This window comes from Girardinichthys multiradiatus, chromosome 15 (genome assembly GCF_021462225.1).
Source record: "Girardinichthys multiradiatus isolate DD_20200921_A chromosome 15, DD_fGirMul_XY1, whole genome shotgun sequence".
NCBI classification, from domain to species: domain Eukaryota; kingdom Metazoa; phylum Chordata; class Actinopteri; order Cyprinodontiformes; family Goodeidae; genus Girardinichthys; species Girardinichthys multiradiatus.
The window spans coordinates 15,964,221-15,991,018 of record NC_061808.1 but is presented as its reverse complement, the minus strand read 5'-3'; the positions used below and the strand labels follow the sequence as shown (position 1 = coordinate 15,991,018).

At 38.6% G+C, this 26,798-nt stretch overlaps 1 protein-coding gene across 2 annotated transcripts in view; it reads right to left on the bottom strand.

Annotated features, from left to right (window-relative positions):
* Positions 1-25,468, bottom strand: part of grm1a (glutamate receptor, metabotropic 1a) — a 68,809-nt gene extending 43,341 nt beyond the window's left edge. For both annotated transcript variants that reach the window (XM_047388761.1, XM_047388762.1), the window contains exons 1-3: positions 25,357-25,468; positions 23,908-24,736; positions 18,044-18,293 (exon numbers count right to left, since the gene is read on the bottom strand). In XM_047388761.1, the coding sequence (XP_047244717.1) occupies positions 18,044-18,293; positions 23,908-24,613 (956 nt within the window). In that variant the 5' untranslated portion in view covers positions 24,614-24,736; positions 25,357-25,468. The remainder of the gene's footprint in view (positions 1-18,043; positions 18,294-23,907; positions 24,737-25,356) is intronic.
* Positions 25,469-26,798: the final 1,330 nt, after the last annotated feature.

The following is a 26,798-nucleotide window of genomic DNA, read 5'->3' as shown; positions in this document are numbered from 1 at the left end:
AGCAATTCAAACATTTATTTAATGGCATCCATACATCAAGTAAAGATTTGAGGCTGTTGATTGACCAAACTAGATTAGTTTAGTTAGATCCACAAAATAAGCAATAAAATATTGCAAAGCCCTTCAAAGCCATTATGTGGAGAATGAATCTGACTCTGTTACTGCTAAAATGAAAAACATTTGAGCTGTGTAGAAAATAACTCAGCTCTACTTGCTAAATCCTTTGTGCTTTAATCTATCTATCTATCTATCTATCTATCTATCTATCTATCTATCTATCTATCTATCTATCTATCTATCTATCTATCTATCTATCTATCTATCTATCTATCTATCTATCTATCTATCTATCTATCTATCTATCTATCTATCTATCTATCTATCTATCTATCTATCTATCTATCTATCTATCTATCTATCTATCTATCTATCTATCTATCTATCTATCTATCTATCTATCTATCTATCTATCTATCTATCTATCTATCTATCTATCTGTCTATCTATCTATCTATCTATCTATCTATCTATCTATCTATCTATCTATCTATCTATCTATCTATCTATCTATCTATCTATCTATCTATCTATCTATCTATCTATCTATCTATCTATCTATCTATCTATCTATCTATCCATATGATGTGTCTTGCTCTACAGGCCAGCTGTGTCAATCTAAGCAGAGCTACACAGAAAGCAGCTAAAAACACTACATAAACTTTTACAACGTTCAAACATAGAAGCTAAATTTATGAAGCAGAACAGGACCACCACTGAAATAATGGAGCACAAACATGCAGAAAATTAGCTTAGCTCTTCAGGAAAACGGATACGTATGAACATTTCATTAACAGAAGCAAAACGTGATTTTGTAGAAGATGTGTCTCTGACTCAAGTCAGATAAATACTATATTGCAAAAAGTACTTGGTCACTTGACTTTACACAAAATGAACCTTAATAGCAACCAATCCTTAAGCCAAAGGTTTTCGATATGTCATTGGCTGACCCCATGTGGCTACAGTAGCTTCAGTTCATCTGGAAAAGCCATCTATATGAGGTTTGGGTGTCTTTAAGAGAACATTTGGCCATTCTTCTTCCAGGACAGCATTTGTGATGTCAGACACTAATGTTGGACAAGATTTTGAGGCTTGCACTCTCCATTCTAATGGATTCGTAGGTGCTCTGTCAGGTTGAGGTTAGGACTCTGGGTACAGCTAGTTACTTTTACATGTATTTCTGGACTTTGGTTTGTGCCACTCCTGGCAACTGTCAAACCCAGACTCGTCCATTGGATTGCTAGACAGGGAAGTGTGATTTGTCACTCCAGGAAACATGTCTCATGTTGGCAATATTATGTATCTTTAGAAACATGAGGCTGCCCTGCAGAAACTTCAGTTAAGATAAAACATCTGTCCCTGTCAAGAAAAAATGAATACTGCAGTGTCCTGAACATCACTGGCGAGGAAGTTAATATAAATGAAATGTGGTATGTTATTTTATAGAGTTTGCAAACATACTGTCAGGGTCTGAACTGCTGATCATGCCAGTAACCAGTTTCCTCACTAGGTATCGCAGGAGTCCTGAGATCTGGAGGCTGACAGGTGCAGCCTATCTGGTCATCAGCCATGGGGCAATAAAAGGGAGGACTGCCAGCATTTCAGCAGCTGACTGCTTTGCCCCAGTGGTATTACAACCGGCTCTCCTCGTATCTCATGTTTTAAACTGTTCTTGTCAAGCCAAGTTCTCAGTAACCTTTGCCTCTCTTATGCAGGTATTGCTCTATGCTTCGCTACTTTGGTTTAGAAGAATCTCTGGAATTCCCACGGACCGTGAACTTCACTGGACATCTTACCTGGCTGGCGGTCTCAACGGATCAGTGTACCGCTCCAGCCGCGAATCCTGTCCACCCCTCCTCAAAGGATTATTTCCCTGGCTTCTGCCGACATCGTTCTCTGGATCAGCTCTCAATCCTGACGCGTCCTCTCCCTGGTAGATACCGACGCCCCATCAGTAAGCACCCAGTCTATTCGTTCCAAGTTACTATTACTTACCTCCGTTCCTTCCCATCACAGCCCAGCCCAGCCTTCATGATTCCTGTCTTTAAAATAAAGGGGGGGGGGGGCCTCAGTGCTTCTGTGTTATTTTTGTGTCTCTGCTCTGTTCTCTCAAACCCCCAGTCGGTCGTGGCAGATGGCCGCTCACACTGAGCCTGGTTCTGCTGGAGGTTTCTTCCTGTTAAAAGGGAGTTTTTTCTCTCCACTGTCGCTACATGCATGCTCAGTATGAGGGATTGCTGCAAAGTCAACGCCAGTGACTGTCCACTGTCTCTACATGCTCATCCGGGAGGAGGGAATGCTGCAAGTCACTGACTCGATGCAATCTGCTGGGTTTCCTTAGACAGAAAAACTTTTTTATCCAATTTGAATAAAAAGCTAACTCCGACTGCACTGTTCAACTGTTAGTATTAATTGGAATGAATGTACCTGACTGTTGTGAAGTGCCTTGAGACAACATGTGTTGTGAATTGGCGCTATATAAATAAACTGAATTGAATTGGTTAGAACAGGAGGTTTGTGTTCCAGAGGGGACACAAGGGGCCAGGTTCATATCCCACAGATTGCCAATCTGGGTCCCTGAGCAAGACCCTTAGCCCCAGAATGGTCCCCGTGCGCCGCACAATGGCAGCCCACTGCTCCCTATAAGGGATGGGTTAAATGCAGAGGACAAATTTCGTTGTAATGTACATGTGCAATGACCAATAAAGATGATGATTATTATTATTATTATTATAAAATAATTAAAACGTTCTTTGTTCCTGAGTGTTCTCTATATGTGGGTCAAGTCGGCAATCAAAACTATAACACATAACCATGGCATTGATTTTAATTAAGTATTGAATCGGGAGTCAAAAGGAAGACTATAATATAAATATTCATTAAATTAAAATATGCCTTCCAGTGTGGCTTGTTTACCAGACTAAAAGCATTTTCTGAAAATAACACTCGTTAAGGAGGTATTAAAAACACTTTTCATTAAGCCCACATTTCTGTAATAAAAAGTATTTTTTATTGGTCTGATATAATATTCTAATATTAAATGCCATGTTTTTATTAGCTGCAAGCATTCTCATAATTAACAGAAATAAAGGCTTGAAAACATCAGCCTGTGTGTAGTTGATCTATATCAAGAAATGCATCACTTAGTGAATTGCATTACTGAAATAAAGGAAGTTTTCAGTAATATTCTAACTTATTCAATGTGTCAGTGTATAAATAGAAGGGGAGGAGATTAAAAGTACTGATCGATTCTAGTCTGTCTAATATTAATATCTAAAATCAATTTTTCAGCATAAACTGTTTTAAAAATCACTTTTAATAACTTAATTTGTCTGTTCTCTCCTTGCTTATATTGGTAGCATTTCTCACATCTTCCTCAGTTAACATACAGTATAGACCAAAGGTTTGGACACACCTTCTCATTCAAAGAGTTTTCTTTATTTTCATGACTATGAATATTGTAGCTTCACACTGAAGGCATCACAACTATGAATTAACACATGTGGAATTATATACTGATCAAAAAAGTGTGAAACAACTGAAAATATATCTTATATTCTAGGTTTCTCAAAGTAGCCACCTTTTGCTTTGATTACTGTTCTGCACACTCTTGGCATTCTGTTGATGAGCTTCAAGAGGTAGTCACCTGAAATGGTTTTCCAACAGTCTTGAAGGAGTTCCCAGAGATGCTTAGCACTTGTTGGCCCTTTTGCCTTCACTCTGCGGTCCAGCTCACCCCAAACCATCTCGATTGGGTTCAGGTCCGGTGACTGTGGAGGCCAGGTCATCTGGCGCAGCACCCCATCACTCTCCTTCTTGGTCAAATAGCCCTTACACAGCCTGGAGGTGTGTTTGGGGTCATTGTCCTGTTGGAAAATAAATGATGGTCCAACTAAACGCAAACCGGATGGAATAGCATGCCGCTGCAAGATGCTGTGGTAGCCATGCTGGTTCAGTATGCCTTCAATTTTGAATAAATCCCCAACAGTGTCACCAGCAAAGCACACCCACACCATCACACCTCCTCCTCCATGCTTCATGGTGGGAACCAGGCATGTAGAGTCCATCCGTTCACCTCTTCTGCGCCGCACAAAGACACGGTGGTTGGAACCAAAGATCTCAAACTTGGACTCATCAGACCAAAGCACAGATTTCCACTGGTCTAATGTCCATTCCTTGTGTTCATTAGCCCAAACAACTCTCTTCTGCTTGTTGCCTGTCCTCAGCAGTGGTTTCCTAGCAGCTATTTTACCATGAAGGCCTGATTCACACAGTCTCCTCTTAACAGTTGTTCTAGAGATGTGTCTGCTGCTAGAACTCTGTGTGGCATTGACCTGTTCTCTAATCTGAGCTGCTGTTAACCTGCGATTTCTGAGGCTGGTGACTCGGATGAACTTATCGTCCGCAGCAGAGGTGACTCTTGGTCTTCCTTTCCTGGGGCGGTCCTCATGTGAGCCAGTTTCTTTGTAGCGCTTGATGGTTTTTGCGACTGCACTTGGGGACACTTTAAAAGTGTTCCCAATTGTTCGGACTGACTGACCTTCATTTCTTAAAGTAATGATGGCCACTCGTTTTTCTTTACTTAGCTGCATTTTTCTTGCCATAATACAAATTCTAACAGTCTATTCAGTAGGACTATCAGCTGTGTCACCTCCTGCACAACACAACTGATCGTCCCAACCCCATTTATAAGGCTTGAAATCCCACTTATTAAACCTGACAGGACACACCTGTGAAGTGAAAACCATTTCAGGTGACTACCTCTTGAAGCTCATCAACAGAATGCCAAGAGTGTGCGGAGGAGTAATCAAAGCAAAAGGTGGCTACTTTGAAGAACCTAGAATATAAGACATATTTTCAGTTGTTTCACACTTTTTTGTTCAGTATATAATTCCACATGTGTTAATTCATAGTTTTGATTCCTTCAGTGTAAAGCTACAATATTCATAGTCATGAAAATAAAGAAAACTCTTTGAATGAGAAGGTGTGTCCAAACCTTTGGTCTGTACTGTATAGGGATAAAGATGGCCAGCTGTTGAAACAATAGAGTGCATAAAATTTGCGCAAGGTGAAACTGCAGGTTATAGTTTTGGATTGTTGCTGCTAGCATGTTCCACTTTCCCTGCAAAGTGAAAAAAAAAAACCTCCAGTCGGCTGGGAAGCGTATAGTCTTTAAAAACAACTGAAAGCCACAGGTGATAATCCCCTCCTTCAGCTCTCCTATTTTCTTAGAATTTTTATATGTTTCTGTCAACATTTGTTTTGGTTTTTATTATTATTTTTCTTATTAGTTACACTAGTTACCCTGCAAAATATCTGTCAGTGAAAAGATCAAAATTCATACCTAAAGAATTCTGATTTTCATCTCCAACCAGTTTTAATTGCAGACCTGAGTAATGACCCTCTGATCTTCACCTCTGCAAATCTTGTCTGTTTAATGCCTCTGCATTGTGTTTTTCACATTTTAAAACACAATCAGTTAAACACATTTAAACCACAAAAAATTGTTTTTGTACAACCCTAGGTAAATATTTTGTAGAACCACCATTTGCTGCAGTTAGGGCGCTCACAAAGACAGTGAATGTTCTGCCTGTGACCATGTCTTTGTAGACTTGCAGCTGCAATATATTTTCCTATTTCAGATGAGGAATGAAACTTTGGTTTGTGAAATATCCAATGCTTGAGACAGTGTTTTATATCCTAACCATTCAAGAAGCTTCACTATAGGTGTATCCCTAACATTTCTGGAGTATTCCTTGGTCGTCATAATGCTATTTGTTCTCTAATAAACCTCTGAGGATCCCTGAACAGCAGGATTTCTTTTGAGACTAAATTATACACAGGTGAATTCTGAACAGTGTTGTTTCTGTCAACAATGACAAAATTATTTAACTGACTCCCCTTTTTTATGACAATAACAAGACGATGACAAGATAAACATAGCTGTTTGATAATTGAAACATGATGTGATGTGTGTGAGTTTTCGTTGACGAGTTGCGATGAGACAAAAATATCAGAAGTTCAAAACGCATGACATTTCTGCCTATTGTGCATGTATTCTGTCAGTCTAAAGCTAAAAAGTATCACCAATGCTGCTCCATCCTATCATTGCTTGGTCACACCCACCACCACCATCATGGGTTTGTTAATTCATTGATGAACCATGGCAGCCACCACATGTTCTACAAAGGACCTTACTGGTCGGAAACCACCAAGGGATCTATGGACATATTTTAAATATGATCCATCCAAAAAAAAACTGAATCTGTTTTAGAGGGAGACAGTGGTAAAATGTGGCCACAAAATAGGTGGGAAAATACCACAAATCTTAGACTGCAGGATGTAGTTAGCTTTGTTGCACTAACGTCCATTGATTTCCTTTCCATTTCTACTTTGTGTTGGTCCATCCCATAAAAACATAACATACATTGAAGTTTGTAGAGTAAGGTGACAAAATTTAAAAACACTCAAGTGCCATGAATACATATGCACTATGTGTGGAATGGATGTTTCCTCTTATGTGTGCAGGCATGTGTGTTTCTATGTTTGCAGTCATAGAGAATTTGAGGGAGCTGATTGATACAGTCATGACTAATAACATGGAGAGAGACAGAGAAAAGACTCTTGTACCACAGAAAACGGGAGTGGATGGAAAATCTTGAAGTCCAGACTGCAACGAATAATCAGGTCTGCAGAGAGAATAATCAGAGCTGACCTTCCCTCCATCCAGGACTTATACAGGTCTAGGGTCAGAAAAAGAGCTGCTAAAATCTCTGCAGACCCCACACACCCTGCACATAAACTGTTTAGAGTTTTACCTTCAGGCCGCCGCTACAGAGCACTGTTTACTAAAACCAGCCGCCATAGAGACAGTTTCTTCCCCAAGGTTGTTTCTTTGATGAACATTTAATAGAGTACAAAACAACAGCATACAGATGTTGCAAATGCACCTTTTCTATTAGATATGTGTATATTGTACATTGTAAATTGTAAATTTGTATATTCTGTAATGCAAAAACAGAACAAAAGAGCAAAGTGTACCAGAGTCAAATTCCTTGTTTGTATGCACGAACTTGGCAATAAAGCTGATTCTGATTCTGATTCTGAAGGGATGAAGTGGGTCGACAATGACGCCATATATGGCCCTTGTCTGAAGAGCAGGTTAGCTGAACAGCAACAACAAAGGCTCTCACATTTAAACCACTTGCATGTACCCACTTGCTGTAGTGTTTTTGTCTGCCTCTGTAGTGTTCCATGACTATCACATTGTACGAGATGAGGATGAAAACCTAGCCATGAAGACTCAGAAGCCTTTATTTTGTTTTAGTTGGTATATTACATTATCTTGGCACAGTAGCAACTGTGATGTCAAAGAGATTTTGGCTCCAATATGAAATCTCGTTTTATAGGTTATGAAGCAAAATCTTTCTTTCTATAGAGAACATGTGAAATTTTAAAAATCAAAAAAATTAAAAATTGGCCATTTGGAATATTTAGTAATGCCTATCAATGTTAAATGTCAAATTTTACTTTATGTAACCAGATGATATTTTTGATCTTCTCCAAAAATATGGAGGAACACTGATTACACATAAAACAAGTTCTTTAAAGACTCCAAAAAAATTATCTATATGTAAAAACTGAAAAGTGTGATTTTCACATCAGGCCTATAGCCATGTTTTTCAGTGTGGACATGTGAAAACAGATCAGAAAACCTAAAAGCAGTCCAGGATGGCCAATTTACAGCACCAGAAAACAGCTCCAATGCTTCCTGGGCTTCATTAATTACTACTGCCTTTTGCTTAGAGACTTCAGTTTAGTTTCCCCACCACAGACGTCACCCATCTCCACTAAGAAACCCTTTTCCTGGTCCACATCCAGATTTCGCAGCCCAATTCATCCTGGAAGGGATTGCTGTTACTCCGGAGTGGATGTAGTCCTATGCCAAAGAATTTCTTTAGATGGTAAATTCCATTCTTGTGCTTTCTTTTGCAAATGTTTCTTGCAGAAAGAAATTACGACATTGGGGATCGGGAACTTTTTGACATCCAGCTCTCTCTAGAGGACTGACAAGAAAAATCTCTCATCCGTCCCATTGATCATTGATCATTTCTCATTTCAACTTCACTATCACACACAGCCCAGGATCCGTGAACATTAAACCTGATTCACTCACCCGACAGTTCTCCGTAGAAGCATCCAACAAACCAGAACCCAATCTCCCTCAGTCTTGCACAGTTGGGGCTCTCTATTGGGACCTGAAAAGTCAAATCCTACCGGCTCTTCAGGATGAGCTAGATCCCGAAGGGCCCCCCCATTCTCTATGTACCTTTATCTCTCCCCTCCCAGGTAATCCATTGGGCTCATTCAACTTGTTTTTCGGGTCATCCAGGAGTCAATCGCATCAGAATTCTCCATTGTTATTTCTGGTAGCCTTCTATTAACAAATATGTTATAGAATGGGTTACAGAATGTACCATCTAGCCAGAAGTAAGAGTTGTCATTGACACCCCTTAGGTCTTCTCCGACCTCTTCTTATTCCTAGTCACCCAGCTTTCTGGGATAGAATATTCACACAGTTCTCAGCACCCTCAGATTTCATCCCATTCGAAGCTTCCATCAATTACCAGCCATCCATGATTCCTTGATCATTTCCAGAGTTGCTCAATGAAAGGATTACCTTAAGGGTGACTTTGTGGACTGGGAGAGTTACGGCCCAGAGATCGTTCCTGGGGTCCTTGTTCTTATATTTTGGATCCTTCTCTTATCACAGACTTTAAAATTTCTTGTCAATTCACCTCTGGTCATCTGACCAGGGGCATCTCTCCTCACCTCTATCTTGCAGGGTGTGACTGGCTGCTTTGTCCTCGCAACTGCAGCTCACCAGGACTAATCAGGTGGAACATAAAGAAGAGTAGACTCCCCGAGGCAGATGCCAGATCTCTGGTAATAAGGTCTGCCTTCTCTAGTGTTACTCTTTTTCCTAAAGTCAGATGTTAATCCCTGTTGTCCTCTTTTTTTCAGGATCAAGTCCATGATTATGCTCAAGCTCATGCATTCCAATGCTATGCTTCCTCGCTCCTTCAGTTTTTAGATAAATCCTCTCAAGCTCCCTTTGTGAATCTCCTTAGTGCTCCTCCTGTTATCAGCCACGCTGATCCCTCAGATAGTTAACACATGCACACCTGCCCGTCCTCCCTTCAACCCTACCACTCCTCTGCCATTCCTGGAAGAAAGAAACAATAAGAAACCCAATTTCCAAACCACCATTTACCGCTCTGTGGATTAGCTCATCTCCTCCAGCACCACCAACAGTAGAAATCTATTTGCAACTTATTTCTTCATCAGTCATTTCATTTTTCAAACAATAACCACTTACCACTTCTCCTCAGTGCCAAACCAGGGCCTCGCTGGAAACCCAGATGATCCATCACCCTGTTTATTGTTCTCAATGAATCTGTCAAACCTTTATGGTGTGTATGTAAGTTGTTGCCAACGCTAGAGTTTTTTTTACCAACCAAACATGACACCCTCAGTGGCTCTACAAATATTTAAAGCTTAAAATTACCAACTATCTTCCTTATGGTAGTTTCTGTGATGCTGGGCTAAGAAAGGAATCTCTTTTTCACAATCAATTCATATTCTGGGCTGCTTGAAGCAGCCCATAGTTGGAATTGCCATATCATCCACCTATTTTTTTCTTATTTCTTGTAAAATCAGACAAAATGATGGGAAAACCCTGTTTGGAATTCTCTTTCTTTTTAGCATTTCCTGGATTGCATGCATATATGCTCTGCAGTATGAGATCCACAATGCCAGCCCATCAGAAACTGATCTACCTAGAGTCCAGTGAGGCTAAGCAATGACATCAGACAGATCTCTAAGCTCAAAATAGCTGTAGTTAAAACAACATCATTAGCAGCAGATAACAACACAACCACACAGAAAGGTGACAAAAACCTATATTCTTCACCACAATGAAAAATATCCACTAAAGGGTGCAGTGTAACCCTAATTATTTTCAGAGTTATCTGGCTAAACCAGTTGTTTTCAGCCTGTAGCTTTTCCTCTTCAGCATTACCCAAACTGCTAAGCTTGCAAGTGGTGACTGAACTGCTCTCACTTTTTGTTTGAAAATAGTTCCAAACCACAGACATGTTTCCTGGATCCAACATGTGTGTGCAGCATATTCCACATATGCTTGATTAGATTGAGATGTGGGGAGTTTAGATTCCAAGGCAACACATCAAACTCATTGCTGTGCTTCTCAAACCTTTTCTAAAACATGTTTTTCTTTATACCAGTGGAAATATCCTAATGAAAGAGGCCACAGCCATCAGTGAATACCATTTCCCATAACCCGGTGTTTACGGTTTTCATCTGTTGAATTGGGTTGCAGGGACCAGTATTCGCTCCCTACATGCTTCAATAGTCTCTGCCACCCATGGCATCTCAACATCCTTTTGCCGGTTCACCACTGCTCCTTTCTTGGACCCCTTTCAGACCAGTGACATCCAACTACAGCTTGAGTTGTTGCTTTGACCCAGTTGTATGGCCCTTACAATTTACCTCATGTCAAACTCATTTAATTGTCAATTGTCAATTTTTTCTGCTTCTCACATCTTTGAGGATAAAATGATGAAACAATTTAGTCAGTGCTATTGAACTTACCTGCTCCAAATGTTATGCCTGATGAATATACTGATGTATCCTTACTTTTTAAGATGAAATGGGTTTTTTTGGGTTTTTTTTTACTACAAGCATAGACTGAGCTGTTGACGTCCATTTACACTCCACATTGTTCAGGTGCTAATTTATCTGTTTACATGTGTGCTGCCTAGCGAGAAGTGGTCCACAGGGGATTTTTAACCAAAAAAAAACAGCTACTCGTTGCAACTGTAAAAAAAAAACAGATAAGAAGCCAGAAGCTGAAACAACAGCAGAGTTGCACACAGTCAGCTGTAGGGTTTGGCGATCCCATTTTTTCAAACACTGCTATATCCAAAATGTTGATTAAAACTATAAAATCTAATCTTCCCTTAGAATTTCAGACTTTTTTTTAATCTTTGCCAACTGCAAGTTATCAGTCTGAATGTCATTTGTTGCTCTCTGCAAACACACACAAAACAGAACAGCACATGCAATTGACATATGAGGAGGCATCCTGAGAGGTGAAAGCATAAATTAGGAAAACAAGCTCTCTTCGGTGAGCTAATATCTACCTGCAAGCTTTATTTGGCAACAAACTCATCTCTTAGCATCTGTGCTGGCCCAGACTTGCTCTGTCATTTTACACACTGGTTATTTCAATCTTTTTTTTTTTCACTGTGACCTAGAAGTATTTCTTCTGCCCATGGAGACTTCTACATAAAGCTAAAAAAAGATTCACTTTTTCCTCTCCTATGGAGGAAAGAGAAAAGGAGACATATGGGAGGGAATGCAGCCAGTCTTAGAGTGTCGTTACAATAGATAATTTAGATGGCATTTGAAAAAGGAAGAGTGTCCTGCTAAGAACTAAGATATGCATGGCTGCATTGAATATAGAAATATAAACAGGCAGCTGGTAAGAGCACCAATTCAGGTTCACCTCTGCTTATAAGAAATAATGCAGGGATGTGGAATGGCTTATTAGAAGACAAAGGCATTGACAAATAAATATTCTTCAACATCAAAGGGTTGGATCAGATCAAATGATCTCTATCTGCATGCAAGTTTAAAGCATAATTAAAACTGTCAATGCAAATATGAGTCCTGGTCCTCATCTAAATGATAATTTAGTTTCAAACAGAGTACAATACTCTCAAAATTTCATAAAAATAAATGTGACCTGATGGATTAGAGGTTAGGGTGTACATGCAGTTGGGACTGTCTTAAAAAGTCTGCACAGTATGGAAAAAATATAAATGAGTTTAGAAAATTTTATTTTTCAGATTATATTCTGTTTCTCAATTTTCTGAAGGACGGCTATCTGGGAATGGTTATTAAAATTAGTAGGTTTAAAATGGACTTATATTTAAATGGCATTCTTTAGTTGTCATTTTTCTAAATCATATCTTGATTTTTTTTATATTTTACTCATTAGTATTTTGGTTTTTGACTTGCAAACTCGTTTAAAAATCAAAAAAGGCCTTTTCATTATTTGTTAGACTTCAAATTCAGGTTGAACTGGACCTACAGTCATTAGGCTGGGTTTATCCAGATACCAACAAAACATTTAAACGGTGCTCTTCCACACTCAAAATCAGAAGTCAAATTGAGCTTTGAAAAGACTACAAACTAAGCATTTCTAGGTGAATATTTTGTATTCAAAATATCCAGAATTTTATAAGAAAAATTGAAATATTGTTTGTGTTCTTCTCTAACTTTAATTTTCTCAGAATATGACAGTTAAGCTTATTAGAAATTAGAAGATGTTCACAAGAACTGATGAAAAAGCCCTTGGTTTTCACACTGCATTTTTACTTGTGGCTTCTACAGGTTACAAATGTAGACTGCAAGGAACAGGCTTAAGGTGTTTTGTCCATGAGGCAAACACCTTGCCTGGCTTTATGTATAGGCTTACATTTTTCCAACTGCTCTAGGTTATACAGTGTCCACATTTTTGTCCCATTACACCCACAATCTTTATTGGAAGTACTTTATTAGACTGTATTGTGATGGAGAAGCAGCCAGGAGGCCTGTTATGCCTCTGGAGGAGCTGAAGAGATACACAACTCAGGTAGGAAAACCTGTTGACAGGACAGCTATTTGTCGTGCTTTCCACAAACCAGGCCTTCATAGAAAAGTGGCAGAAAGAAAGCAAACAATGAAAGAAAGGGAAATTCACATTATTAGTTTGCCATAAGCCATTTATAAGGGACAATGACACCAAGTCTCAAATGTTACATGTGGTGAAAAACCCAACTTGCACATAACCCTGAACACACCATCTCCTCGCAGAAACATGTTGGCAGCAGCAGAATTGTAAACCAGAATTGTTAACTTCAATGTCCCCAGCTACCTGTAAGTCTGTAAAACCATTGTTATATTTGTTCTATTGTTTTTCTCCTTTTCAAGCTCAAGTCCAGGCAAAATGCCTGCCTGTTGGAGTGCAGATGTTAAAATTAATTTACCAGGCTTTTGGAAAACAAAAGTTAATTATCTTATGTAAAACAGAGAGCTTTAAAAACCCCATTGCATTTCACCGTAACAATATTTCCCCTGAGTTTTTAGATGAAAATCACTGCGATAAAACAGAAACTTATTTTAATTTTCTTCTTTGGTGACAGCATGGTATTGTAAGCCAAATAATTTCTATGGAAAGTTTAAGAGTAAAAAATAAAGGCAGAATAAGAAAAAAACACAAACTACTGCAGTGTCTCTCAAAAGTGAACATACAAAAGTGAAAAAACATGTTTTTTGTGTGAAAGAAATTGACCATGATAATTAACTTTCTACCTATCGACCGACCGACCGACCAACCAACCTGCAGGTCTGTCTGTCTGTCTGTCTGTCTGTCTGTCTGTCTGTCTGTCTGTCTGTCTCCTGTCAAATATAAGGAATAAAGGTCAGTATGTGTGTAATTAATCTATATAATGTTTTACTACGTGAATTGGGTTAATTAAATAAATACAATTATTGAAAATAATTTTCAATAATATTCCAATTTATTGAATATGACTATTCATGGTCTTTCCATATGATGTGTCTTGCTCTGCAGGGCATCTGTGTCAATCCAAGCAGAGCTACACAGAAAGCAGCTAAAGTCACTACACATAAAATTTTACAAAGTTCAAACATAGGTGCCAAATTTATGAAGCAGAACTCCATTTATGTGACAGAGTATGGCTATAGAACCAAAATATTTTCTTCTAAGTAAAACATCCAGAACTGCCTAAAATCGCCTTCAACTTTGTGGGAGAATGTTGTTGGGACCCACAGCCATGGATATAACATGAAAGATGCGGTACAAACCTTTCTGGAACTTTCAAAATAAATTGCATTTAACCTACTTCCAGCACATTTGGAAAAGGGGGGGTAACAGTGGACTTCCCATGATGCCACTGGCCATATAAAACCCCCACCTTTCCAATGGTCCGATCTCTTCTACACGGGTCACACAGGGACCTGGACAGAGAGACCCAGCGCGCTAATGTCTCTTTGCTGGCAAACAGACATAACTCTTCAACTGGATCCGAGAGTGTCATACGATCATCGATCATATGCACTAAGATAAGTACAAATGAATCACTGTATGTGTATCCGGTAGATTCATTCATAACGGGATAATAATTAAGGTACAAGCCTGGCTTGACTTTTCTCTCTGAGGCCTATAGAATCAAGCTATGTTATAGAGAATTCCTGATAGAGACGCTGTCTCTACAAAGCCGAGTGAAGCAGTTTCCCGGTTTGAAAGAAGGACAACAGGAGCCGCATCACCATGGTTACGGTAACGTACAGTTTGGTGCCAGACAGAACGAGCCACTCCCCACAGCTAAGGAGGTTAGCTGTAGCTAACCGTTTGTTGACTGTGGACGTTTCTTCAAACTTCGTTGTCGCCCGGACAACTCCTCCTCAGCACGGTTCATGAGGTTAGGTTTGGGCAGAGTAATAGAAAGATTTAGGATGAAATGATCTGAACCTTTTTCATTTTATGAAGTTTGGTATTGTTTGTGTTGAACTCAGGAATCTTGGTGCTAGCAGGCAATCTGCAGCACACGTGCTCAGTTTTGTGTTCTGCGTTTGTGTGTTTTAAAGTTAAGACAAACTTTATTTAAAGGGTGATTTTAAACAAAGAAGATTGGCCATAACGCGCTGTTCGCGCTTATGCATTTTAACCCTTTTGTTAACGGTATTTTAAAGATGTGTGTTTGATTCTGGTGCTAGGCTATCAGCTTCTTTTGTTAGCTTTAACTGGTAACAGGTAAGAACATGTGCTTGCCTGCTAAAGAATATTTACCCAGAAAGGTTGTTAGTTTTCAATCCAGTAAATAATAGTTCCCTAAACATTATTTTACTAAACTTGATAACTAAGTAAACACCATTAAGCCCAATTTCTCCAGAAAGATTTGGCTCTTTTCCAAAATATTTCCTTGAATATTTGACCAATTCCTTAATAATATTTCTTTAAATATTATTTTAATAAGTAAAGGCAGCTAATGAGACCCCGTTGAGAAGTAGTCATCCAGAAGGTTGGTTTTATTCAGCAGATCATTCTTAAAATATTATTTTAATAAAATAATATTTTATCTGATCTTGCATTGTGAATGGTTGTCTAAAGGTATCCTGATTATTTCCTAAGTTGGTTCCAAGACTAACTTAACTTCATTTCCAGGTTCTTCAAGATAATCCTTGGTTCTCAAACATAAACATTGCATGGTAATGTTGCATCACTCTTTTGGTCATGGATTTTCAATCATCTTTAATCAACTTGTTTATATTGTACATAGCCCATTAGTCTTCATTTTTCTTTAATTCTGCTTGGTAGTTTATTTGGATTGTTTTAGCATAGTAAAGAGTTTGTTGATTGAAATATGTTTGACTTTGAGTTGACTTATTTTTGTTAATACATTTTTGTATTTTAAGAAATTGTGTGAATTCATTCCATGTGTGTGCAGAGTTTATGCTGTTCAATAATGTCAGAGCTTGGCTCACTCTTTTCGTTCTTGTCCTGATACCACCGCCTTACTGGGCTGGTTTTCACAGGACAACCCTTAATAGACCAAAATATTATTTGATAAAATATTAAAGGATTAATATTAAATAATATATTCATATTCACAGTCACAACAATGTGTTACAGTCTAATGAAACCAAACATGAACTTTTGGCCAAAATTCAAAAAGGGAGGTTCGGCACAAAAACAGCACTAATCACTAACAAAAGAACAGTATACACACAGTCAAATATAAAAGTGGCAGCATCATGATCTGCGGCTACTTTCCTTCAGTTGGCCCCCTTTTTGTTTGTTTTAAGTTTTTTTTAATCAGCAGCACAGTGAGAACAAGCATGAATCCAAGTCCACATAGAACGACTCAATGACAGGAAAATCAAGGTTTTAGACAAGCCAGGCCAGAATCTAGAACTAAACTTGACAGAAAATCTGTGACCACCTGAAGAGGGCTGCCATCAAAAGATGTCCTCACATTCTGAGAACTTTTGCAAGGCAGAGTGGGGAAATGTTAATGCGAGATGCTGATCGATTCACACCAAACGAGACTAAGTCATAAAACTTAATCAAAAGGTGGTTTAACACAATATCAATATAAGAGTGTGCACACTTATGCAACCAGGTTGTTGCAGCTTTTTTATTTTTATTTTTTTCATTTTAATCATTTTGTGTTTCAGTTGAGTTGTACAGCATAAATATGGCTTTTTAAATGGAAAAAAAAAAAAACTTTTGACATTATTTAACAAGGTTCCATTGTTTTACATCACAAAACCACTGCCTTTTAGTGAAGAAGAACCTGGACAGGTTGTATGTTCATCACAAGGCCAACACAGAGAAACCAATATTGATGCATTTTGACTCCCATTGTTAAAAATAAATCCATCATTTTAACATGCAAATAGGACGCTGAAGCACCATGAGAAACCTCACAGAGAAACACAGGACACCTGCAATTCAAACCCCATATTCTGTGAGGGCATAATGCTGAAGACTGGGCTGCTCAGAAACTTGTCCAAGTGCTACCACAATGTCATGATCTTACACACATGATGGTTTGCTACAAAACCTCATCCTATGTGGCTTTTGGCTAAATTTGAGATGTTTGACTTTGTTTTAATGTGTTTAAATTTTAATTATTTTATTACTGCTTTTATATTTCACCTTCTCTACTTCATGACTGTATTGTATTTTATGATTGTGTATAGCACTTTGGTCCTGTGGGTGTTTAAAGTGCTTTATAAATAAAGTTGGTATGGTATGGTATAAGTCCCTTTTGAAAGACTGAAGGGCTTACAGAAGCACTAAACAGGTGAGTGAATGAAGCATCTTTACAGTCACGAGAAAACATAACGCAAATCAACAAAGTCAAGCGAACTTGGCAAATGAAAGACAATTTTATCTTTTAGCTAAATTTAATTTGTGCGTTATCAGACACTGGCTGGTCAGGACTTTAGTTGTTTATGATGAACACAAAGCTGGAGAGATAAACATGGATTCAGATCACACAAATCCTGCAGGATAAATAGGCAGTTTCCATATTTGTCAAAAACATATATTTTAGTCATCTTTTCAAAAATGCATGGCTGTAAAGCAAGCTTTTAGGAATGGATGTAGTGGTTTGACGCACATTTGACCAAATAGTTTCAGCAATATGTATTGGGGAACTGCAAACGCATTTATTTGCACGCCAAAAAGAATCTGATTCAGCATGCAGCCAAAACAATACACTAGGTTAATACTGTTTGATTTACTTTCAAATGACTGTCTTTGAATTCTTGCAAACAGGAGCAGAAGGTGTACTACTTTATCCAGCTGAAAATGTCAGCATATGAAGCTCTTACATAGTGATGTGAATTATCATTGGGCTATTAGAGGACAAAACCTAAAAAAATACTTTTCTATTAAATTTGTGCTACTTATACGTAGCATAAATAAATTGCATCATCTGCTGCAACTAATACTAACAACAGTAATATCCAGTTAGGAGGAAGTGTTTAATGTTAATGTGTTCATGCTGACACGAAAATGCAATCCGAGAGATGACTACCTTAAAGAGGGCCCACACAACCAGGTAGAAAATGGACAGGCAATATTGATCGCCACTCTATTTTTGCATCTGTGACAGAAATGATAATTATTCAGTCTAGGCGAGCATTTCTATTCAGTGCTACTGATATGTGGTCTAATTCTTTTAGGTTGCCTTGGTGACATGTGCCTTAGGAAGACAAAACAGCACCTCTCAGTCTTCCTGCCTCTTAACAGTCCTTTTCATCCAGCAAGACACTCTGAACTCTGAATTAAAAAGGTGAAAACAAACATGCAGACACATATCCATACCTGCCAACAAGGAGGAATTCCCCATGAACCCCGAGTCGTCTCATAGCCATCAGGAGACTGCGGACCGTCATGCCTTCGCAAAAACACACCACTACACGAGCTTTGGGTAGACGTTCCCGTAGTTTCCTCAAAAGGCGATCAAAGTGTTTCTCTTCAGCGTTGCTGTAGATCTTGTCCGAGTGGGCGATGCACAGGCCCTCCTGAGAGGCCAGCTCCTTGAAGGCCTCCATGCCACTCTCACCATAGTTTCCTGAAGGTGATTAGCAGAGATTGATTTCTATCCTTAGTTTTAATTTTGAAATTTGCAGAATTTGTTCATAAATACAAGTAAATCGGATGTACAAATTTATGGTATTTAGTTTCCCATTTTCTTATGTATTTCATTAAACAAATTTTAATATCAGAGAAAGATAACTAGAGTATATAGAAAATGCAGTTTTCAAACAAGGATTTCATTTATCAAGGGAAAATGCCATACAAAGGAACCTGACTCTATGTGAAAACATATTTAACAACCAAGACATGGAGTTCCAATGTTTTGGGGTTTTTTTTATTGGTTACATAGCCGCACCTAAATTTGATTACTGTCTGATTTGCAGAATCAATCGATCATTTAGTCAACATGAAGTAGGCTAAATGATCTCAAAGACCAACACATCATGCCATGTTCTAATGAAAGAAAACAAATGAGAAACAAAGTCATTGGCATCAATCAGTCTGGAAGGTTTTACAGAACCAATTCTAAGGCTTTGAGACTCCAGCAAACCACCGTGAGAGACAAAATCCAGTAATTGAGAAAACATCAATCAGTGGGTCCTGTTACGTCTGGTATAAAACTAACACTTTATTTCAGAAAAACCTTATACCTACAGTCAAACATGGGGGTGGTAGTGTGATCATCTGGGGCTGTTTTACTGCTTCAATACAGGCCATCAGTTTGTGACCTTAAGTGTAAGAAAACTTAGAACAATGATCCAAAGCACAACAGCAAGTCTACCTTGAAATGGCTAACAATAAATAAATACATGAGTAAATAAATAAACAAATGAATAAATATGGGATTTTGGAGTGCCCTAGTTAAAGTCTGGACTTAATCCAATGAAATGCTGTGGTATACCCTTAAACAGGTCATTTATGATTGAAAAGGCTCATTGCCAGGCATTGCTAATACTTGAAGACTGTGGTTGCCGCCACTGGTTAACAAAAGTAGGTAACAGATTTAAGGGAGGCGATCACTTTTTCACATAGAGCCACGTTGGCTCTGACAGATTTTAGTTTTTTTTAACTAATAAATTAAAACATTTTTTGAAAACTGCATTTTGTATTCACTCTGGCAGTCTTTGTCTAGTGTTAAATGTTTTTGGTGACTAGTGGAAAAATAAGGCAAAACATAAATAATTTGTAAAGGGAGAAATTCAATGTTATGCCTAAAGAACTCTCCTAAACAGTCTCTTACAGCCTCAATCCTTGACTCACCCAAGGCTCTGATCCACTGATAATGAGAGTCAGATGTTACTTGCTGCAATCAAGCTCAAATGGGTAAAGATGACTGTCCTTGTTTAACTCTAAACTGTCCCAATCAAGAGCCCTCTAAAGCTGTTTTTATGTCTAAATCTTTTCTTTCCACATAGACTGCGATGCTGCTATGAATTGATTAGAAAAGCCACAGCTTCTCAGCCTGAGAGCTGGATTACACAGACAATCCAATCACTTGTGTGTGCCGGAACATGTTTTTGCATTTGAACAGACATGTCATCATAGCGAAATCAGAAGCACCTTGCTGTAAATATGTGAAAACATTTGTCTTGCAGTTGACGAGTGGCCAGGCTGCTGAAGGAACTCCATGCCATGCTTCTTTGTATGATGAGAAGGAGCAATAGCCGTCTTTACACGGAGCAGTTTTACAAAGCTGCTGAAATAGACATCAGTGTAATTAATTTATTCAGGCACACAATGTGTCCATGTGTTGGTTTGCCAATAGTTCTTTATTTATATTTTCAATTGCCTCTTTTCATTCTGCTGCAGGTAAATGGAAATAATGATATCCAATTATTTTACTCTCTCCATCTCAGCTATGAGACAGGTGGGTGGTGGTGCATTAGTTGACACCACACAATGACCCCCAAAACACAACAACAAAAAACGTGCACTAAGCATACATCACCAGACGATGATGATAATCGAAACAGGTAATTTATGCAATTTCACAGCTCTAGCTGTTGCTACAGGCAACAAGCTGCACTTATAACTTGTCTTTGGGTGTTGGAGGGAGAAAACTGATGAGCTTAAGCCAGTCGTGACCACAAATTCAGACATTGCGAAGGTCAACACGAGACAGACAGGAACAGTGCCTTGCAAAAGTATTAACACCTATTTAGTCATGTTACAGCCACAAACATTAATGTGTTTTATTCAGATTGTATGTGATGGGACAACACAAAGAGGCACAACATGGTGACGTCAAGGGAGAATTACATTGGTTTCAAAATGTTTGCATATTCACACATTGATGCTGGCGCAATCAAGATTTATAACATAACCATGTTTTCATCTTCTCAACTACTTTATTTATCACATGTCTGGTGTGCTCCTTGGTCTTCATGATATTCTTTGTTCTGAAGCTTTCCCAGAACAGAACTTTTTATACTAAGATTAAGACTGGTTGCACTGCATTTTATTTAGAGCGGAAGTTGACTACAAATGCATTCCACACTTTTAATTTTTTTTTTGTTTTTTTTGTTGTTGTAAAACATTCGTAAAGCCTTGAACCTTCCACTTTACAGTTATACTTTGTGTGGTCTGTGGTGTTGGTCTATGACATACAATAAAAAAAACTAAGTGTAGTTGTAATGTGACAACATGTATAAATGTACAAGGGGTGCAAATACTAAAATCAGTTCTGAATAATTCTGAACTGAAGCTTGGAAATATAAGCTTCATCAGTTTTTGGAAAGAGTACTACTTTGCCTCTCATACTGGCAACTGGGTTATCACAGCATCTGTGTTTGTACTGCAGCACAGCTAGCTGCCACAGAAAGTTAGAATGGTAGCACAACAATTTCTTTCGAAATCATGGGATTTTGTTTTTGTGATCAGTTTAATTTTTAACAATGAAGCATGCATTTGGCAGAAAATTATTGTTTTATTTTTGAAGATGCTAAAAACATTGCTATAATACTGGTAATTTGTAACCCCCAAAATAGAAGCTCCTGTACCAATTATGGATTTGCTGTGGGAAGAACAGAATAAGAACAGAAATATTAGTATTGTTATGTAGGTATAGTAAGGATTTTCTACTAGTGTCTGTATAATATTAGATATAAATTCGCCAACAACTCTTTGTTTATGCCGTTGTTCTGCGGTTACTTTAATTTCTGACTGCTGTCTCAGAGGAGGGTCACATACCTGATGTCACCTAGATATTCATTTAGGTGCTACACTTTCCTAACTCCCTCTGCCATTTACCTAATGCCAGCCTGTGCTCAGCTCCCATATCTATCTATAATAAGACTCTCCAAAGATGTTTTACACTCCTAGCATGTCTACAGCTCCTAAGGGAGGGATTCTAGTTAATGCTGCCTGTCAGTCATGATTTGAGTGCACATCACTGACTGTGTTTCACCAAGACTTTAATGAAAAGCCACGGACATAATTCATATCACAGTAATTACTCTGTCTACCCAACCCGTCTCTCCCTGTTATCTCCTGTCTCCACCACAACACTCTGGTGTGCGGCTTGGATCCACAAATGAGGAAAATTTCTGAAAAAGGATGGGAGCGAATCATGAAAGTGAAAAGCTGAATTCAAGTGTATTTATGAGAATGTTCAATTTAATTAATAGGCATCTGATGAAATTTGAAACAGTTGTTTAATTCTTAATCATGCCCTCTCCAGTAAAAACTGGAATAAATATTAATCTGTCCAAATCACAATTTTTCATGCTAATATAGATCTTCCCATTTTGTACTAGAATTTTGATGGTGGCCATCCTAAGCCGGAAAGTTCACACTTTTTTTCCTGATAACAAAGCACATTGGGTGTGAAGTTTTGGAAACAAAAGCAGTACTCTTTATATGCTTAATGTGCAGATGTAGATTTGAATGTTCCAACAAAGTGTGAGGCATTTTTACAAAGAAAATATCAGGTTCACAAAAAAACAACACACATGCAGTTGGAGTAAAAAAAAAAAAAAAAAACCTAATAAAAACTGCTCTGGGGTCAGTCCATTTTTATATTCCAGCATAAAACCCCAAGGACCTGTGATCCCTGACATGTCAAAGTGTATGACTTTGTGTCTTGTGTCACTCCTAATATAAGAATTGCTTTGATGCTAAGGTTAATTAAAGACACCGTTAAGAGGAACTGGGTCACAATAAACTATCTATTTTGTTAACTGACAGACAACATGATTACTGAGGTCCATTACTGTAATACAGTGTGGATTTAGAATTGGTCTCGGTCAGGCTTTAACAAGGTTTTCAGGGTGGTAACCCAGTGCCTTGAGGTTTTGAGGACCTTAAAATATCTATATATTTTTTTAATAAGTAGATGTGGTATTTTAAACATTTCCAAAGTACAATTAAATGCCTATACCACTGTAAGGTGTTTCTATTTGTTACATTGTCATGTAGATAGCCAAGACACAACTATTAAAGGCAATGATGTCATAGCCCTACCCCTAACTTAACCGTTGACCCTGAGCAGGCATAACAACAGCGAGCTTTATGTGCATGCTCTTTCCCACCCCTGTTTTTGGTGTATTTCAGTGACTGTATTACATACCCACATACAAGTCTGATTTTATGAAATTGTAGGGTGGTTTTTTTTTGTACAGATGAAGAGATTTCCAGGAAAACATAGTGAACCTTTCATAACAGGCAAATACAAAGATTAATTTGGAACAACTCTATTTTCATGTGGACATGGCATGAAAACTTTATACCCTGAAAGTTCCAAAGTCAAGTGAATAAACAATTAATAAAGTTTTCTACGTCCCGTAGTTTAAATAAAATTGGAAATAAATAAATGTGTGTTAGTTAGTGTCAGTCACTCTCACTGACTTTGCTGGGTAAGGCTGGAAATAAAATAAATCCATGATGTGTTGCAGCACAGAGCTCATAAATAATTTATTAAATAGCCAATTAACTGTTTTCTTATTTATAAAATAGTTTTTTTAATTAATGATGTATTTAACCGTTCATTAGCATTTTTAACAATTATTATTTTTATATCTATTTTTTTATTTTTGAATTATGACTCTTTAGTCTGTCAGAGACAGACATATGATATGACATCATTGCCTGGGAGGGGCTAAAACTTCTATAGGTAACATTGATTGGTTTAAAGTTAACTTGGTGTTCCTGGTAACCAATCATGTGTTAGAATTTATTTGATGGTTCAGTGATTCAGAGCAACAATTATTAAAAGTTGTTATATAGTAATTACAGTTTTTTTTCTAGAGCCTTCTAAGCACAGCAATTGAAGTATTGAATGAAAACTGAAAATATTTTATAGTTTTACTCTTTAAGGTAATCAATGTTGCTTAAGAATGGTTTATTTCACTGAATTACTTAAAAAATATAAAATATTTATAAGCCCTTTACGAGGGTAGTCTTATTTTAAAGTTGTACGTTTATTTATTTTTTAGATTTTTTTTTTTCGAGTTGTATTTAAATGATCACATATGCTTATATGTTTAATCAATAACTTTTTATATATATTGTGGCACTTTAGGTTCTTCACACCAATCAATCTATTGTAATCTCTCGGTTTAAAAGAAACCTGCGTGTATAAGACGCCAACTCCAGCCTCTGGCCAACATCCTCCAATATCTGGCCTTGGAGTGAGTGATAATTTTTCTTACCCTCAGTGTGGACTGCAGACACGTAGGTCCAGTTGTAACGCTTGACGATGTCCAGCATAGCCCGTGCCTGCAGAGTGTCTGAAGGAACGACCCTTAGAAAGTACTTGAACAAAGTCTTGTCGCTCAGGTCGATGCTTGTGGCAGAGTAGGCGATCTGTGGGATGTTGAATAATTGTAACAGGTTTTGCACCTGAATGGCCACAGAGCTGGATCCGGGGCCGATGACTCCTGCTATGGGTTTCTTAGAAGGCGGTGGCTGGTTGGACGGGGTTCCGTCGATGCACCATTTGGACCCGTCCTTATCATCCCGAATCGAGATGAGGGAGTCCCGGATGAATTCGATGCTCTGCTCGAGGGCGACAGAGGAGTGCCAGCAGGAGTCCCGGACCTCACAGCCGAGGCTGATGTTGGGAAGCAGGTGTGGGTCGGCGTTTATGCGGTCAAGCGTGTGGAACATGGCCTCCACCCTCTGGATGCCGTATTGCTCCCGGACGTCCCCGCACTTCCGCTCGGCCACCTTCTCAGCGGACGGCTGGTGGTGGACAGAGAAGAGCGCGCCGATGATCACGTCCCCGTCCATGCGGGCCACGGAGCGGGCCACGGCGCGGGGTACCACCGACCTCTCGTGGATGCTGCTGCTGTGAGTGAGCAGGAGGCATGCGGGGAGACACAAGAGAGCGAAAAGACCCATCTTTACGCGTGCCATATCGTGCCACAGAGCTTAAGCCGTGCCGACTGCGATGGCATATTATCCGCTGTCTGTCAGGGCTTCCACGCTTATCCCAGCCATTACCTGTGGAAATGATACTTTGAGGGTATCCACAGGAATCTGCAGGACACACGAGAAAACTGTTGAGATATGCAGAAAGAAGGCTACCGAGAGTTTACTAAGCACGCATGCCCTTTTCCATACGCCTTGTTTTACAGACTCTTATTAGGATGTCAATGAAGAAGGCGCTTAATCCACAGTCCGATAACGTCCTTATATTTCTTTAAAGAAGATATTATATCTCTAACTTAATGAGTGCAGGTGCTATCACTGCCATCCATTGAGAAAAATGAGACGAAACCCGAATTTCAGCACCACGGACAGTGCGCTTTCCAAACACCTTACAAGGACGTCTCTGGGACTGTTGCCTGCAAGCATCACTCCCTCAGAGCCAAACTCTTCACGATTTAACATAAATAATCTATTTCCATTTAGTTTTATTTTCACATGGACTGAGGTCCCTCGACTCTTTTCTTCTTTTAATATGTCGTGAATTTTCATTATTTTCTCGTGCATTTGTCTCTCTCTTAATCACCGGATGAATTTAGGATCGTTAATGATACATTATTACACCAGTTTGTTTAGAATCTTTAAACACGAAGCAGAACATTTCTGGTCAACCTAAATCTCTCCGGTTCTTACGACACACATACGGACTGTTCTGTTGCATGAAAATTTACCTCAGTCCTTGGATCATGTCTCCTGCCGTCGTCCGTCTTCTGTGAAGCGTGGTCCTCGTCGGTATTACTTGAGTTTCTCTCCCTCTCCCTCTCCCTCTCGCTCACCCAAATTTGAAACGTGAAAACGAGGAGCCCTCCAATCCTCTCCCCACCACCCCACTCTCAAAGTGTGTTTTCTTTCTCTCCAGAGCTGTCTTTGAGTCTATATATTTAGGGTAGAACTTAATTAGTTTTACTCGAAGCATTTTCAACAATAAAAATAACAAGAGTATAACAATAATAATAGTCTGAAAAACAGCAGCCTTTATGGTACAAAATTATTTTCAGCACTCGCCATCTGACATTTTTAGGCCGGCAACTATAACCAACATATGCTCAGGTACATGTTGTACCAGCCTATAAAATGCATTCAATTCACACTTCCTGAAATTAAGGGGCAACATGGAATGTTAGTTGTTGAGTTGCGGTATAGTCTAAACTATTTGTTTCATTTTAAGTCTTACATGAATGAATTTAAAAACGTGACAACAACAAAAACAAGAAACAAAACCATAGCAAGACATATAAAATCAGACAAAACGATACAAATCTATAGAGTTATGAAGGAAATAAAATGGAATAAAATGAGCTCTTTACAAAGTGTTAAAAGCCAAGGAGAATAGATGAGTTTTAAGAAAAGTTTTAAAAGCAGACAATGAAGAGGCCTGTCTGGGATGGAGGGGCAATTTGTTCCACAGTTTAGGAGTTGCTGCACTAAAAGCACAGTCACCCTGAACTTAAGACTAGTTTTTGGGGATACTCAAGAGTAGGTGTTCAGCTGATCTGAGAGAGTGGGTAGGTTTGTAAGGATGCATCAGCTAAGAAAGGTAGGGTGGGACTAAGTCATTTAAAGATTCAAAAACAAATGAATGATATTTAAAATGGATCCTGAAAGGTATAGGCAGTCAGAGGAGTGAAGATAAAATGAAGGAAATGTGTTTGCATTTACATGTGCTAGTTAAAAGTCGAGCAGCAGCATTTTGGACCCTCTACAGCTGGTCGATGGAGGTCCCACTAACCCTCATATGCAGTGCATTACAGTAATCCAGCCTGATTGTGACAAAGGCATGGATTACTGTCTCAAAGTGCTTCCTTGGAAGAGTGGGTTTTGTTTTGGCTAGTTGCCTTAAATGATAAAAACTGCTCTTAACAGCTGCCCTGATTCGGCTGTCTAATTTGAGCAAGATCCAGTTTGACCTCCAAATTCCTCATGGACTGCTTGATGTAATGGGTCAAGGAGCCTAAATCCAGACGAGAAGGCCCAGTAGTTCCTAAACTATTACTTCTGTCTTGTTTTCATTAAAATCCGAAAGGTTAAGTGCCATCCAGGCGTTTATGTCATCAACATACCTACGAAGCGGACTGATAGAGTATGCATTTGACTTTTTAAGAGGGACATAAAT